At 40.1% G+C, this 12271-nt stretch overlaps 1 protein-coding gene across 1 annotated transcript; it reads right to left on the minus strand.

The window, feature by feature from the left end:
- Positions 1-1541: 1541 nt before the first annotated feature.
- On the minus strand, positions 1542-11902 carry qdprb.1 (quinoid dihydropteridine reductase b, tandem duplicate 1). The gene is made up of 7 exons (XM_058385254.1): positions 11720-11902; positions 11365-11457; positions 9073-9169; positions 8794-8934; positions 5603-5711; positions 3685-3768; positions 1542-2512 (listed from the first exon to the last, which is right to left on the minus strand). The coding sequence occupies exons 1-7, from the start codon at positions 11810-11812 to the stop codon at positions 2413-2415; spliced, it is 717 nt and encodes a 238-aa protein (XP_058241237.1). The 5' UTR covers positions 11813-11902; the 3' UTR covers positions 1542-2412.
- Between the last annotated feature and the right edge of the window lie 369 nt (positions 11903-12271).

Raw genomic sequence — 12271 nt, forward strand, 5'->3', positions numbered from 1 at the left:
CTCAGATCCTTATCCTTCCCTGTTTTTTCCGTCTTCCAACACATCAACCTCAAGCACTGACAGTTCACATGCTTCCTATTTTAACCCACCCCTTGACAGGTGCCATTGTAACCAGTTAATCAATGTTATTCATGTTAGTGGTTTTAAAGTTATGGCTGATCAGTTTATATGAATAATTTTCAGTAAAACTGCAATAAAGGCAGCGTTATTAATATTACATGATCGGTTGACGCAAGATTTTGTGCCATCACACCTTCTAGTATTGTTTGACATCCATCTAAAATGCATGAACATGTCACACTTATCAATATAACTGTGCAGATCATGGCTTGATTTTTATTTTGCATATTTCCTCATCTGCCCGCTATTGATTCCTGGCTATGTCACTCTGAGGCAAGTTTGTGCTAATGATCATGGCTTTCCTTTGTCTGGTGAGCTTCGTCGTATGTGACTGCTTGACAAGTCCCACTTTCGATGCACACCACTAGTCTCGCTCTGATTTCTCGAATAAAATAAAGAAAGTGCACTTACTCGTATTCGGATTTGTATGTGTTTGGATTCACCAAGAAAAGTGCACCATGTCACGACTTCACTGAATCTACCTTGTCTCAGCAATTCTGTTTACCTGATGTCCTGAATCAGTTTTTTGCTTTTATCTTTAACTAGGGAAAAGATTAATAATTGTCCACTTTTTTTCCAACTACTCCTTGACTAGCAGTCCTACAGTTGTGTTATCAAAATCTTTAGCCAAGTTTGATAATTGTAACATGGGTAATGAAAACCAATATCCAATTTTTGGCACACTAGTTAACGGCAGCCATTTTAAAGCTAGTAGAAAAGTGTTTTTTAGAAAGCAAATGAACTAAACTAAAGTGTCATTTTCTAAAAATCATCATGCGAGCCCTCAACCCAGCTAAATGCTACTTTATAGAATTAAAACTAGCGTGTGAACTCATCAAAATTAATTATGAACACTAATGTTGGCTAGCAAGTTAGCTAACTTTAAATTAACTATTACACTGTAACTAGAAGCTGAAGAAAACCTCAGTAGCAGACTAGATAGCATTAGAAATAACCTTTAATCGTCACATATACATTACAGCACGGTGAAATTCTTTCTTCGCACATCCCAGCCTTGGGGGTTGGGGTCAGAGTGCAGGGTCAGCCATGATACAGCACCCCTGGAGAAGAGAGGGTTAAGGGCCTTGCTCAAGGGCCCAACAGTTGGCAACTTGGCGGTGCTGGGGCTTGAACCCCTGATCTTCTGGTCAACAACCCAGAGCCTTAACCACTTGCGGTACCACTGCCCCTAATTAGCATTAGCATATTATCCACCTCAGTTATTGTATTACACCATTAATTATATGTGTTTTGGTTTAATTAAAACTGAGTATATGTATATTGTGGGGAAACAGCAATTCTGTGGTTCACCAGAAGGAATATTACTCCGAATTAAAACAAAATCCAGGTGTAAATACTCGCCATGCTACTTCTTCACGTAGGAGGGAATGTGGAAACAATTAGAGAAACCAATCACATACTTCATGTTTTAATGATCTTTAATTATTAGGTGTAATGTTGATTTTATATACATTTTACAACTCTAGACAATATTCAATAAAAGCTGTTAACAGCAGTAATCAGTGTGGAGACGGAATCCAAGCGACTCAATGCTGCCCCCCAGTGTTCAAAAGCAGAAACGTTACAGCATATGACTACATTTTGATTAGAAAGAGTGAGAACTGGGGATATGGGATAAATACACTGATATTAAAATTTCAAGATCATTTCATTGTCTGTACTGCTTATCCGATCTATCCTCAGGTCACAAGGAGCCTGTGCCTATCTCGGGCATCAAGGCAGGATACACCCTGGACGGAGTGCCAACCCATCGCAGGGCACACACACACACTCATTCACTCACGCAATCACACACACACACACACACACACTATGGGCAATTTAAAGACTCCAATCAGCCTAGAAGCATATCTTTGGACTTTGGGAGGAAACCGGAGCACCTGGAGGAAACCCACCAAGCACGGGGAGAACATGCAAACTCCACACACACAGTGAGCGGGAACCAGACTCGAACCCAGGGCACTGGAGGTGAACGTGCTAACCACTAAGACACCGTGCCGCCAATTTCAAGATGAATCAAATCATCAAAATTCAGAAATGTATTGTGTTATACATCCCATGCCAACAATATGCTCACTTTGTAAGACCTGCAAATTGTATATGTTTATTTTCTAAAATGGATGTGAGTGTAGTGAATTTAACAACTCGTATATAGACCGGTTTCAAAGAAATCTGTCTAATCTCTTGTTCTTTTTACCTTTATTTTCTTTCTTTCTCTCTCTCTCTCTCTCTCACACACACACACACACACACACACACACACACACAGGGTTAAACAGGTGTTGCCTCCGTTTTGCCGTTTGTGGTAACGAGTTGCATCAGGGTGCCCGATGGTGGTCTTTCCTCCCCCATTGCCCACTTGTGCAACAACCTAAAAGACAAGGTTATTCGGTTTAGCTTTAATGCCCAGGTCAGCTGAACAACTTCTAAAAAAATATATTACTTTTGTTAAGGATGAATGTTTTTTTAAATGATCATGATAGAGCTTATCATATTGAAAACATGACTCCACAGCATCCAATTGATGCTGTAAGATGGAGCAAACCACTTCGGTGCAGCCTTGATCCCAGTGACTCTGCTTTTTGTCCCTGACCAAGTCAGTCTGTGTTACCAGATGAAGCTTAGGACTCGCAAATGGTTCAAAATGTGGATCAGAATCTCTTTTCATTTCAGTCGCGTTCAGCATGGCATCTTCAATAACTTCCTCCATGCTCTATGGTGACTTGTTTTCAAGTTAAGAAGTCAGAGTCGTATATCAGACAGAAGTAACAGTCTTTTACATGATCCCCTGCTATCACTAGATCACTGGAATAGCAGATGGCTATGGGGATAGACAAGCTCAAGCATGATAATGCATGTTGTACAACAAATGACTCTTGACCCTAGGGTTTGGTCTTAATCATCAGTTTTAAAACCAAATTAAAGCTTATAGACTTAAGTACACTCATGCTGGTTAACTTTTCATTGCTTGCACTACAGTCCAGATTGAGCTCAGCAGCCCAAATATACAAAACCCAAACCTATTCAGGAGGCAAAGAAGGAAACTTTAATACCCAGAGAGTAAGATATGATTAGTAGACATAAGATATGATTATTAACAGATATCTTCCAATCAATTTGATAGTATGCGGGTAGATACTCTATAAAGCCAAAAGTATGTGGACACCTGATCATCAGCCCAGAATTAGGATTTCCCTTCTCTGGGACGAAGAGGCCTGAATCTGTTTCAGCATGAAAATGGTCCATAAAGCCACAATTTGGCAAGATTTGTTTGGAAACAGAGACTGAAATGTTCTGCATAGAGCCTCAACCTCAACCTTCGTGAATATGTTTGAGATCAAATGCACCACAGGTTTCCTCACCTGACAATTTCACCACTGCTTCTGTGGCTGAATGGTCACAAATCCCCAAGAAACATTCCACAATCATTCATAACAGTTATTATAACCAGTTCCACGTGAATGGCAAGCCTTCTGAATCAACATATGGGTGTCGTGATCAGATGTCCACATACAGCTGGACATAGAAACAGAGCATACTCACTCAGCTACATAGTCCAGTGGTGTCCAGGAAGTGACATCAGCATCTGGCATGAACTGCCTATTCATGGGTGTATCCAAGGTGACTCTGAAAGAAGAAAATCAGGATTAACTCGTCATGTTTGCATAAAGGGAAATTATGCCATCTTTTTATGACATTTTGCGCGGTCGGAAACACTGAAATATCGTTCTATTTAAAAAATTTTTTCTAGACTTATGCCACCAAGGTCTTTAGTATAGTATATTTTGATACATAAATGATTTCAATTCAATTTATTTGTATAGCGCCTTTTACAATGGACATTGGCTCAAAGCAGCTTTACGAAAGAAGATAAACAGAGAAAGGAGAGGGGAAAAATAAATAAAAATAAATAAATAAATAGAAATAAAAATAAATTATTAAACTATTTTATCCTTATTTTATTTTATCCCTAAAACAATTATATTATAAATGATAAATTTATCATAAAAACGAATGGCACTTTCACTGTTAAATGTTATCTGCAAACATTAAATCACAAATACTGTATTATCTACGTATATTATTTTGGGATTGAGATAAAGACAATATGTGTAAAGCCCTTTTATTGTTTTGTTTTTTATTTTAATTTCTGTAGCACATTTAAAACCCCAATTTGACCTAAACTATATAAAGAGCTCCAAAGAGTGAATATAACACAAGGTTTATGATCATCATTTGCACAGTTTACTTAAAAATGCTATATCTGGCCTGTATTTCCTTCTTTTTAGTGCTTTTGAATTTGCTGTTAGTCCGTCTTAATATGTATCATTTGTATGTGTTTCCATTTTTACTGTATACCGAATGAGAATGGATAATTTCCTACCTCCATCCATCTGCACGGTTCAGTCACACTGAGTGCCGTCAGCTAACCTTGCTAAAAACATGCTGAGTGTTTTGAAAGCATGTTTTCTTGTTCAGACCAGTGGAAAAGAGACTATTACGAATTAGACTGTAGAGATCCGTACACGTTTATAGCTCAACTGGGGTTTTCACTATTTTATAGCATGACTACAAATAATAGAAAACTACATTACTGAAGAAAAAGAAAAAAACACCACAAAGGTCTGAACCAGTTGCTGAAAAAATATAAATAAAATACTCTTTGTAAATGTTTCAGTTGGATTACAATGAATTTCCAATACTGGGGGAATATGCAACTAACATCTTTATGAGGTGAAAAGAAAAACATGCCTCAGAATCATGTCTGGGTTGTAAATGGAAAGGAAGTTTAAAGCACAAATAAATAAAGCTTGTGTGTATGCTAAGAAAGAGCATAACATTATGACCACTGACAGGTGACGTGAATAGCACTGATGATCTCCTCATCATGGCACCTGTTAGTGGGTGGGATATATTAGGCAGCAAGTGAACATTTTGTCCTCAAAGTTGATGTGTTAGAAGCAGGAAAAATGGACAAGAGTAAGGATTTGAGTGAGTTTGACAAGCACCAAAATGTGATGGCTAGACGACTGGATCAGAGCATCTCCAAAACTGAAGTGGTCAGTGGCCAGTATCTATCAAAAGTGGTCCAAGGAAGGAACAGTGGTGAACCGGCGACAGGGCCATGGGCGGCTGAGGCTCATTGATGCACGTGGGGAGTGAAGGCTGGCCCGTGTGATCCGATCCAACAGATGAGCTACTGTTGCTCAAATTGCTGAAGTTGTTAATGCTGGTTCTGATAGAAAGGTGTCAGATGACAGGTCAGGGCTGTTTTGGCAGCAAAAAGTGGACCAACACTATATTAAGCATGTCATAATGTTATGCCAGGTCAGTGTGATTTATAAATATATTTTTACATTGTTTTTCTCAGTAGACCAACCAACAACACTGCAAGTCATCCAAACTATCCCAAGTGTTATGGTCTTCTTTTATATATGCTTTTCAAATGAAATTTACTCACGGCAGGATAGCTACTGCGGCGGCTCCAGCAGGAAGACCGCTTTTGTCGCCACCGAGACTCCGACACAGCTGATGTACTGCAGCCTTAGCCATGCCATAACCGATCATTCCTACGGAGAGAAAGCAGGGAAGAAAAGATCTAACCAAGAAGTAAAAAACTAACCAATATATCAGCCATTTTGCTAATTTTGATCATTGTAATAAGCATTTATCAATAAATTCAAGATTATACATGCATTGCAATGGCAAAGCCAATTGCTTTCCCATGAAGACATTTGGGTTTGAGATCCAAAGACGAACACAAGACAACAGATTGGACTTCAAGCTTTCATTTGCCATTAAACAACTTACAACACGCTAGCCTTAGTGGCAAACCACTCAATGTTTAGGAGAGTAAAAGCATTAGGGCAGAAAGTAAATATAGTACACAACACTTAATATTGGGTATGGTGATTGACTTGGCCAGTCTAAAGCCTTCCCCTTATTTCCCCCTTGTTTAATGAAGTTCCACCCCATTAGATTGGATGCTTTTTGGATGCATTAGATGCAAACAGAATGTTTCTGTAGACTTCTGAATGCATTTTGCTCCAGTCATCTAGGTTCAATGAAGAGTCATGCAAACCATGACACTACCACCACCAAATTTCCCAGATAAGCTAGTATGTTCTGGGTCATGAGGAGATCATTTCTTTCTCCATACTTTGGTCTTTCCAGAACTTTGGTAGAGGTTCATCTTGGTTGTCTTTTGGCAATTCTTTCTGAATTGCAATCTGACCTTCTGCTCTTAAAGTCTTCTTCAAATGGTGGATGGTGATAGCTTCACACCAATCCTGTGGAGGTTGTTGGTGATATCACTTACATGTTTTTAGGATTTTTCTCATAGCTCTGTCCTTAGCTGCCTTAGATGTCTGGTTGTTAGTACACCAGCGTTTTTCCCGAGGACATTATATATCAGATTAGATCTGTTTTTTTGTTTTATAATGTCACAGAGGGCAGATGTTGGCAAAAGGGCAGCTAAAACATTGCTCATTGAATACTAACTACACCAGTTCCTGTTTCATATGCAAATGAAGTTCAAGCCGAGCAGCCACAGGACTGGTTTACATGCACAGATCTATGCAACACTTATTTATACAGGTGACCTTGTTTCCAGTGATGGCCACTGGAATCAAAATACTGCTACAGTTTGATAAATGACTCCTGTTTGCCCCCACAAAAGAGCCAAAACACACAACCCTCCTTTCTCTGTCTGTTCAGTCTCAGTGTTTTGCAAATCACCACTATCTCCAACCAGTCTGCTGAGGATGATTAAGCAGATGAAAGCAGCTATATCAATGATCCCCACAGAACTGGAGGCATTCAAGGTGTGGAACATCAGCCAGTTACTAGACCTCAAATGTCACTGAATGTAAAATGTTTGTCTCAGTAAAGGAAGCCTAAACATTAGTTTTCTGGTGGTGCAGTGCATTCCTAACAGAAGTCCAGTTGGAAACAGTCAACTCCTGGAGAATGATAATCACCACAAGTTCCTCCTTCGCAATCTCAGAGTCTTCGAGGTTCCTCCTGAGTATTGGAGGCATGCGGCCTCCTGGGGTGAGTTCAAAACACAAAAATAAGCTGGAATTTAGAGTGGTCATTTTGGCCTTGTAGACCACATGCTGTTACTTTAGCTGTCTACCACAGTATACAGTATATAGTGAATATCAAGGTACTATTTAAGAGAATTTGTGGCACTTTTTTTTTTATATATGACCCTCCTCTTTTAAGGGAACAAAAGTAATTGGCAAAAATAACGATCATAAATTTATAGGTACTTAGATACTTGGCCATTGCTGAACAGTTCACTTCCTTTCCTTAAAACATTTGTGGGTTCCTTTCCAATGAATCTACTTCACTAGCAGTTTCCATAAAATACAGGGAGGACTACATTAAGTCTGCACTGAGACTATATTTATTAATTAATTTCAACTCCAATGTGTGGAAACAGCTAAAATAACAATTGTGAACTACTTTTCTTGGCATAACCCATCTTATAAAGCTGGGGTCGGACTGCAGCCCTGATAAAGCACCCCTGGAAAGGGTTATTGACCTTGCTCAAGGGACCAACAGTGGCAGCATCCAACCTTCTGATCAATAACCCAGAGCTTTAACCAACTGATCCACCATCATCAGAAATCAAGCATCAGGTAGTTTTACCATGCCTGGCCATTTCTGCTAGACTGTACAATGGTGTGACTGACGCATTGTCTAGGGGAGGTGGTAACCCAGATCTAGGAGTAGAGTGACAGGTGAACCATTTTGCCAGTGCCAAGTCAACACATTGACGGTTGTGATTCTCCCACAACAGGCTTGGACAAGATGCCCCACCGCAAATTTATCCTTAGCGCTTGTACTTGTATGAGTCAGCAACTTGGATGTGGATGTTACACCAAGGCATCGCTTCATCGCCAATTCAAGGCAGGATTTGGCATGTTAGCCAGGGTACCTGTGTCTGTTGGTCTAGTATCTCTGTTGAATAACCAAGTGAGTAATGTAATCCTGCAGGAAACACATGGCCAGTATAAAATGGGCCATTTATACCCTTAAGTGGAAATTATTCCGCAAATAGTTTTTCAGCTATTTGGCTGGACCCAATGCATTGTCTAATTCCTAGGATTCTGACTTTTCTTCATAGACCTTTCTCCAGCAGCAAGTCCCCATCCATACTAACTGTGTCGGCTTGAGCCATCACAGTGGATACCCCATACATGCTTTGCAGTGTTACTTGGACCGGATAGCAGTCAGATCGTCAACCAGGTATTTATTTGCTATAGGGTCACTATCTGGATGCAACTGCCCAACTGATAGGCAGCTCTCAAAGACATAACATGCTCATCTGGACACATTTACTTATACATTTTCTCAAGCACACACTAGAGAGGTGTGGTCAGTCCTTAGTACCACGCATAAACGCCTCAGGGATTTCTAAAAATATCATAGAGCTAGTTGCATATACATACGATACTGAAGTTTGTTTGCTTGCATGTTTTACAGTCAACCAGGTCAACATTTTATGTTACTTAGCTGCATTCTGTACAAAAAAAACCCTCCCACAAGCATTTTATTTTTATTCTCTATTTCCAGTCCAGCAGCATTAGAGTATTAGTTCTTTCTCATTTTTTTAGTTTTTCAGGACAATCCAACTGTCTATACCTGGGGTCGGCCCTAGTGCAGCTTTGGCTCCTGGAAGTGCGAGAAGACCCCCCTCTTTCAAGTGTTTGGTTGCTAGGTGACTGGAGATGGTGGAAGTCCACACACTCTGCTTCCACATCAAGTCCGAGTTCTTATACAAGGCTAAAGATGGGAGACAGGGATAGAAAGAGTCAAAGCTGCTCCTTTACAATGCTTACCAGTATAGCAGTTGAAGAACAATGTTGCATCTGAATGTGATCACTCCTAATTAGATTTAACAAAAAATATGTAGTTACTTACTTTTGGCCTTCGCACTTCCTCCTGCCCAGCCTCCAGCCACGCACAAAATTGCATCAACCTTTTTATCTCCCAGCAGCTCTCCTACATCAGCTGTAACCTTAGGGAATAATCACATTTGAGTGTAGAATACTTATCATGTATACAAGCTTGTTCGATAGATTGCTGATATTCATAAAGGCCAGTAAGAATCTAGATACCTCCTGAGTAATAATAAATCATGCTGTTACCTTCTCAACAAGCCAGAGCTCGTTTCTAATGACACATAATGTTGCATTATCATATGGATTCGCACCTTGCTAGTTCCCAGGTTCATAGATTGATCGTTACATACATAACTGCGTTCTATTTCACCCAACAGGGATGGTAAGAATCACCAGGACTCACTCTGAAAGTTCTGCTGAAATGATCTCCACACTCATACCACTGGAATGTGCAATGCTAACCTTGTAGAACCTGTGCATGATTTAGGCCATGGTGATAACATCCATCACCCAGTGGGTGGACCAGCCTCCTCTTGAACATATGATTGGAAATTGTTATGTGCAGAGGAACAGTTGGTCTGAGTATCAGTCTAAAACATCTGGAAAGTGCTGGTGTTGGTGTAGGTTTTCATTCCAACCACACTTAAGTCTACTGAAAACCTAGATGAACTTATTAAACAGATGGAAGCAAGTGCGGCTCCTGCTTAATTGTATTACTCACCGACCCTCTGAGGATAGATACCCCTGGTCTATAAAATACCGTAAGGTGAATACAAAGAATATTCTGCAGGCTTATGTCTGCAAGGTCAGTAGATTGATTTACCAGGCTGGGTGATATGATCTTGGGATATCTTAGATTCAACCCCAGAGTCATCTTGCCACCAAAGCATACAAGGCAAGCATCCTGAATGGACTAAATGACTCCAGCACAAGGCAGAAGACCCATGCAAACCTCTTCATCCTTAGACCCCAGAGAGATGGTATCAATGGGGTTGTAATGTGCCGCATTGGCACCCATATACCCCTTCACATACCCCTAGATGCTGTTTGGAATTCCCTGGTGAAAAGTTAGCATCTTGGAAACGGAATGCGCAAGGTCCAGCTGATGAAGTGAACACAGCTTGCATAAGAAAAACGTCCATGTAAGGGCATTCAAGGCCACTGTGACAGAGGCCCTTGTGTTCAGATGGCTAGATTTGGATCCCCAATAAGCAAGTAAGAGGTGACAATGGCAAGGAAATATTCCCTGTGATGACATATGGAGGAAACCTTGAGAGGTACCAGACCCAATAGGGAACTCTTTGTCTTCTTTGTGACACCGGATAGTGTGATAATTAGTTATATTCTTCCAAAAAGCATGTTGTTGTTTCGGCTGCTCCCTGTTTAGGGTCGCCACAACAAATCCTCTGGTCCGCATATTTGATTTGGCACAGGTTTTACTCCAGATGCCCTTCCTGATGCAACCCCTTCCATTTATCCGGGTCTGTTCCATGTTTAGCCCAAGCTTGGTGGCACGACTTCCTGTGAGAAGCCTTGAAACGGAATGCTTGGCTTGGGTCAGTTCTTTGTAAGCAGCCACACAGTTTACATACGCTTCGTATTGGTCATATTTTTGGGTGGCTCAAACAGATTATCTGCATTTACATTATTTCTTATGGGAAAATTCATTTCGCAAAACAAATTTTCACCCTAAGAACTCGCCTCCAGAACCAATTAAATTCGTATGCCGAGGTTCCAGTGTAAATTGTGTATAGTTTGGAAGAATAAAGAATAAAGGAGTGCTGTATTTCTTGCGAATAATTACTCATTTATTATGGCATGCATGCACATGAAGATCTCCTGGTGACTCTTACTGCCCCTGGTGGCTAGGAGGAATGAAACAAAACTATGTATAGTGAAAATAAAAAGTCTATTCAGTTGGTGGGTAATTATAATGTAAAAAAAAAAAATTGAATCTAATCAGAGCTCTTTCCAGCCTTAATGTGTTACAACAACAAACTCCAAATAAAAACCATTAGAAAAATTTTATAACATGCCTGTGCCTCAGGATTAACCAATCAGGGTCAAACCCAGGTTCTTACACATCTGATTCATCTCGGTTGTCATCATTTACTTGTTTCGTTCCTTTACATCACAAAACCTTCAATTTTAACGGCAGTGAATAGACTTTTTTTTAATCCACTATACATAATGCATGGATATTAAACATGCAGCTTTTCTGTCACACAGAGACTTTTCTGTCACACAGAGACTAGAACAAGGCACTAGTCTGAATGAAAGCTATTATTACAGCTCTTGTGCTATCTCTTACTTTGTTTGCTTGCTCATTAAAGGAGTCTGTCATCTGAACAGTTATGTTGGAATCCGCCTCTTCATTTGCATTTAAGTCAATGCAGGCAACCCACTGGAAAAGACAGAGAAAGACAAGGTGATGAAACCTCATCCCATTCAGGGGAACCAGTGGAACCAGTAGTCCAGTGGTTGTAAATACTATGTAGCTGAATCACTTTGAATGTGACAGTTGAATGCATTGCTATTTAATCATATAAAATGGTCTACATGCAGTTTAATGAACAGTCGTGTTAATCTGCTGTGATAAAAGTTTAACAGCTCACTTGCTCTTACAGCTCAGGAGCATGCGTGGAGCTGGAGTCTGATCTACTCACCCAGTTTTTAGATCTGAAATACTCAACGCATTTGGAGCCCAGAGCTCCTCTCCCTCCATAAATAATGACTTTACGAGCCTCAACAGCTGCCATTTCTTATTAACCTGAGTTACAGGTGTACAACGCAACATAAGCCCCAAAAAAAAGCCCCAGTCTACGCCTGTGTGAAGCTGATGTGCAATTAAAGCTCTCTATCGCCCCCTAACGTATGGAGCATATTACATGGAGTACGTTACATTTACATGGATATGAGCCAATTTTGTCTTGTTTATTTGAAGACGGCTCTGCACACAGATTTAACTATTTCCTTAATAGTTGTGTTATGAAAACTTGGATGTTTCCAAATATATATTATTTAAAAAAAAAAAAAAAAACTCCAGGGCATAAGGTGGCGCACTGCGTGTAAAGTTTGTGAAGTAAAATAACCCAGTTGTTTTTCCTACCCGCATTTTACAAAGCCCGCCTTCTTCTAAAGGGATTGGCTACGGATTCGTGCTCGTAGCCTCTTATCCAATCCAAGTCGAGGAAATCAAACACTACGGACCAATCCTA

The sequence above is a fragment of the Hemibagrus wyckioides genome, linkage group LG29, assembly GCF_019097595.1.
Source record: "Hemibagrus wyckioides isolate EC202008001 linkage group LG29, SWU_Hwy_1.0, whole genome shotgun sequence".
Taxonomy (NCBI): domain Eukaryota; kingdom Metazoa; phylum Chordata; class Actinopteri; order Siluriformes; family Bagridae; genus Hemibagrus; species Hemibagrus wyckioides.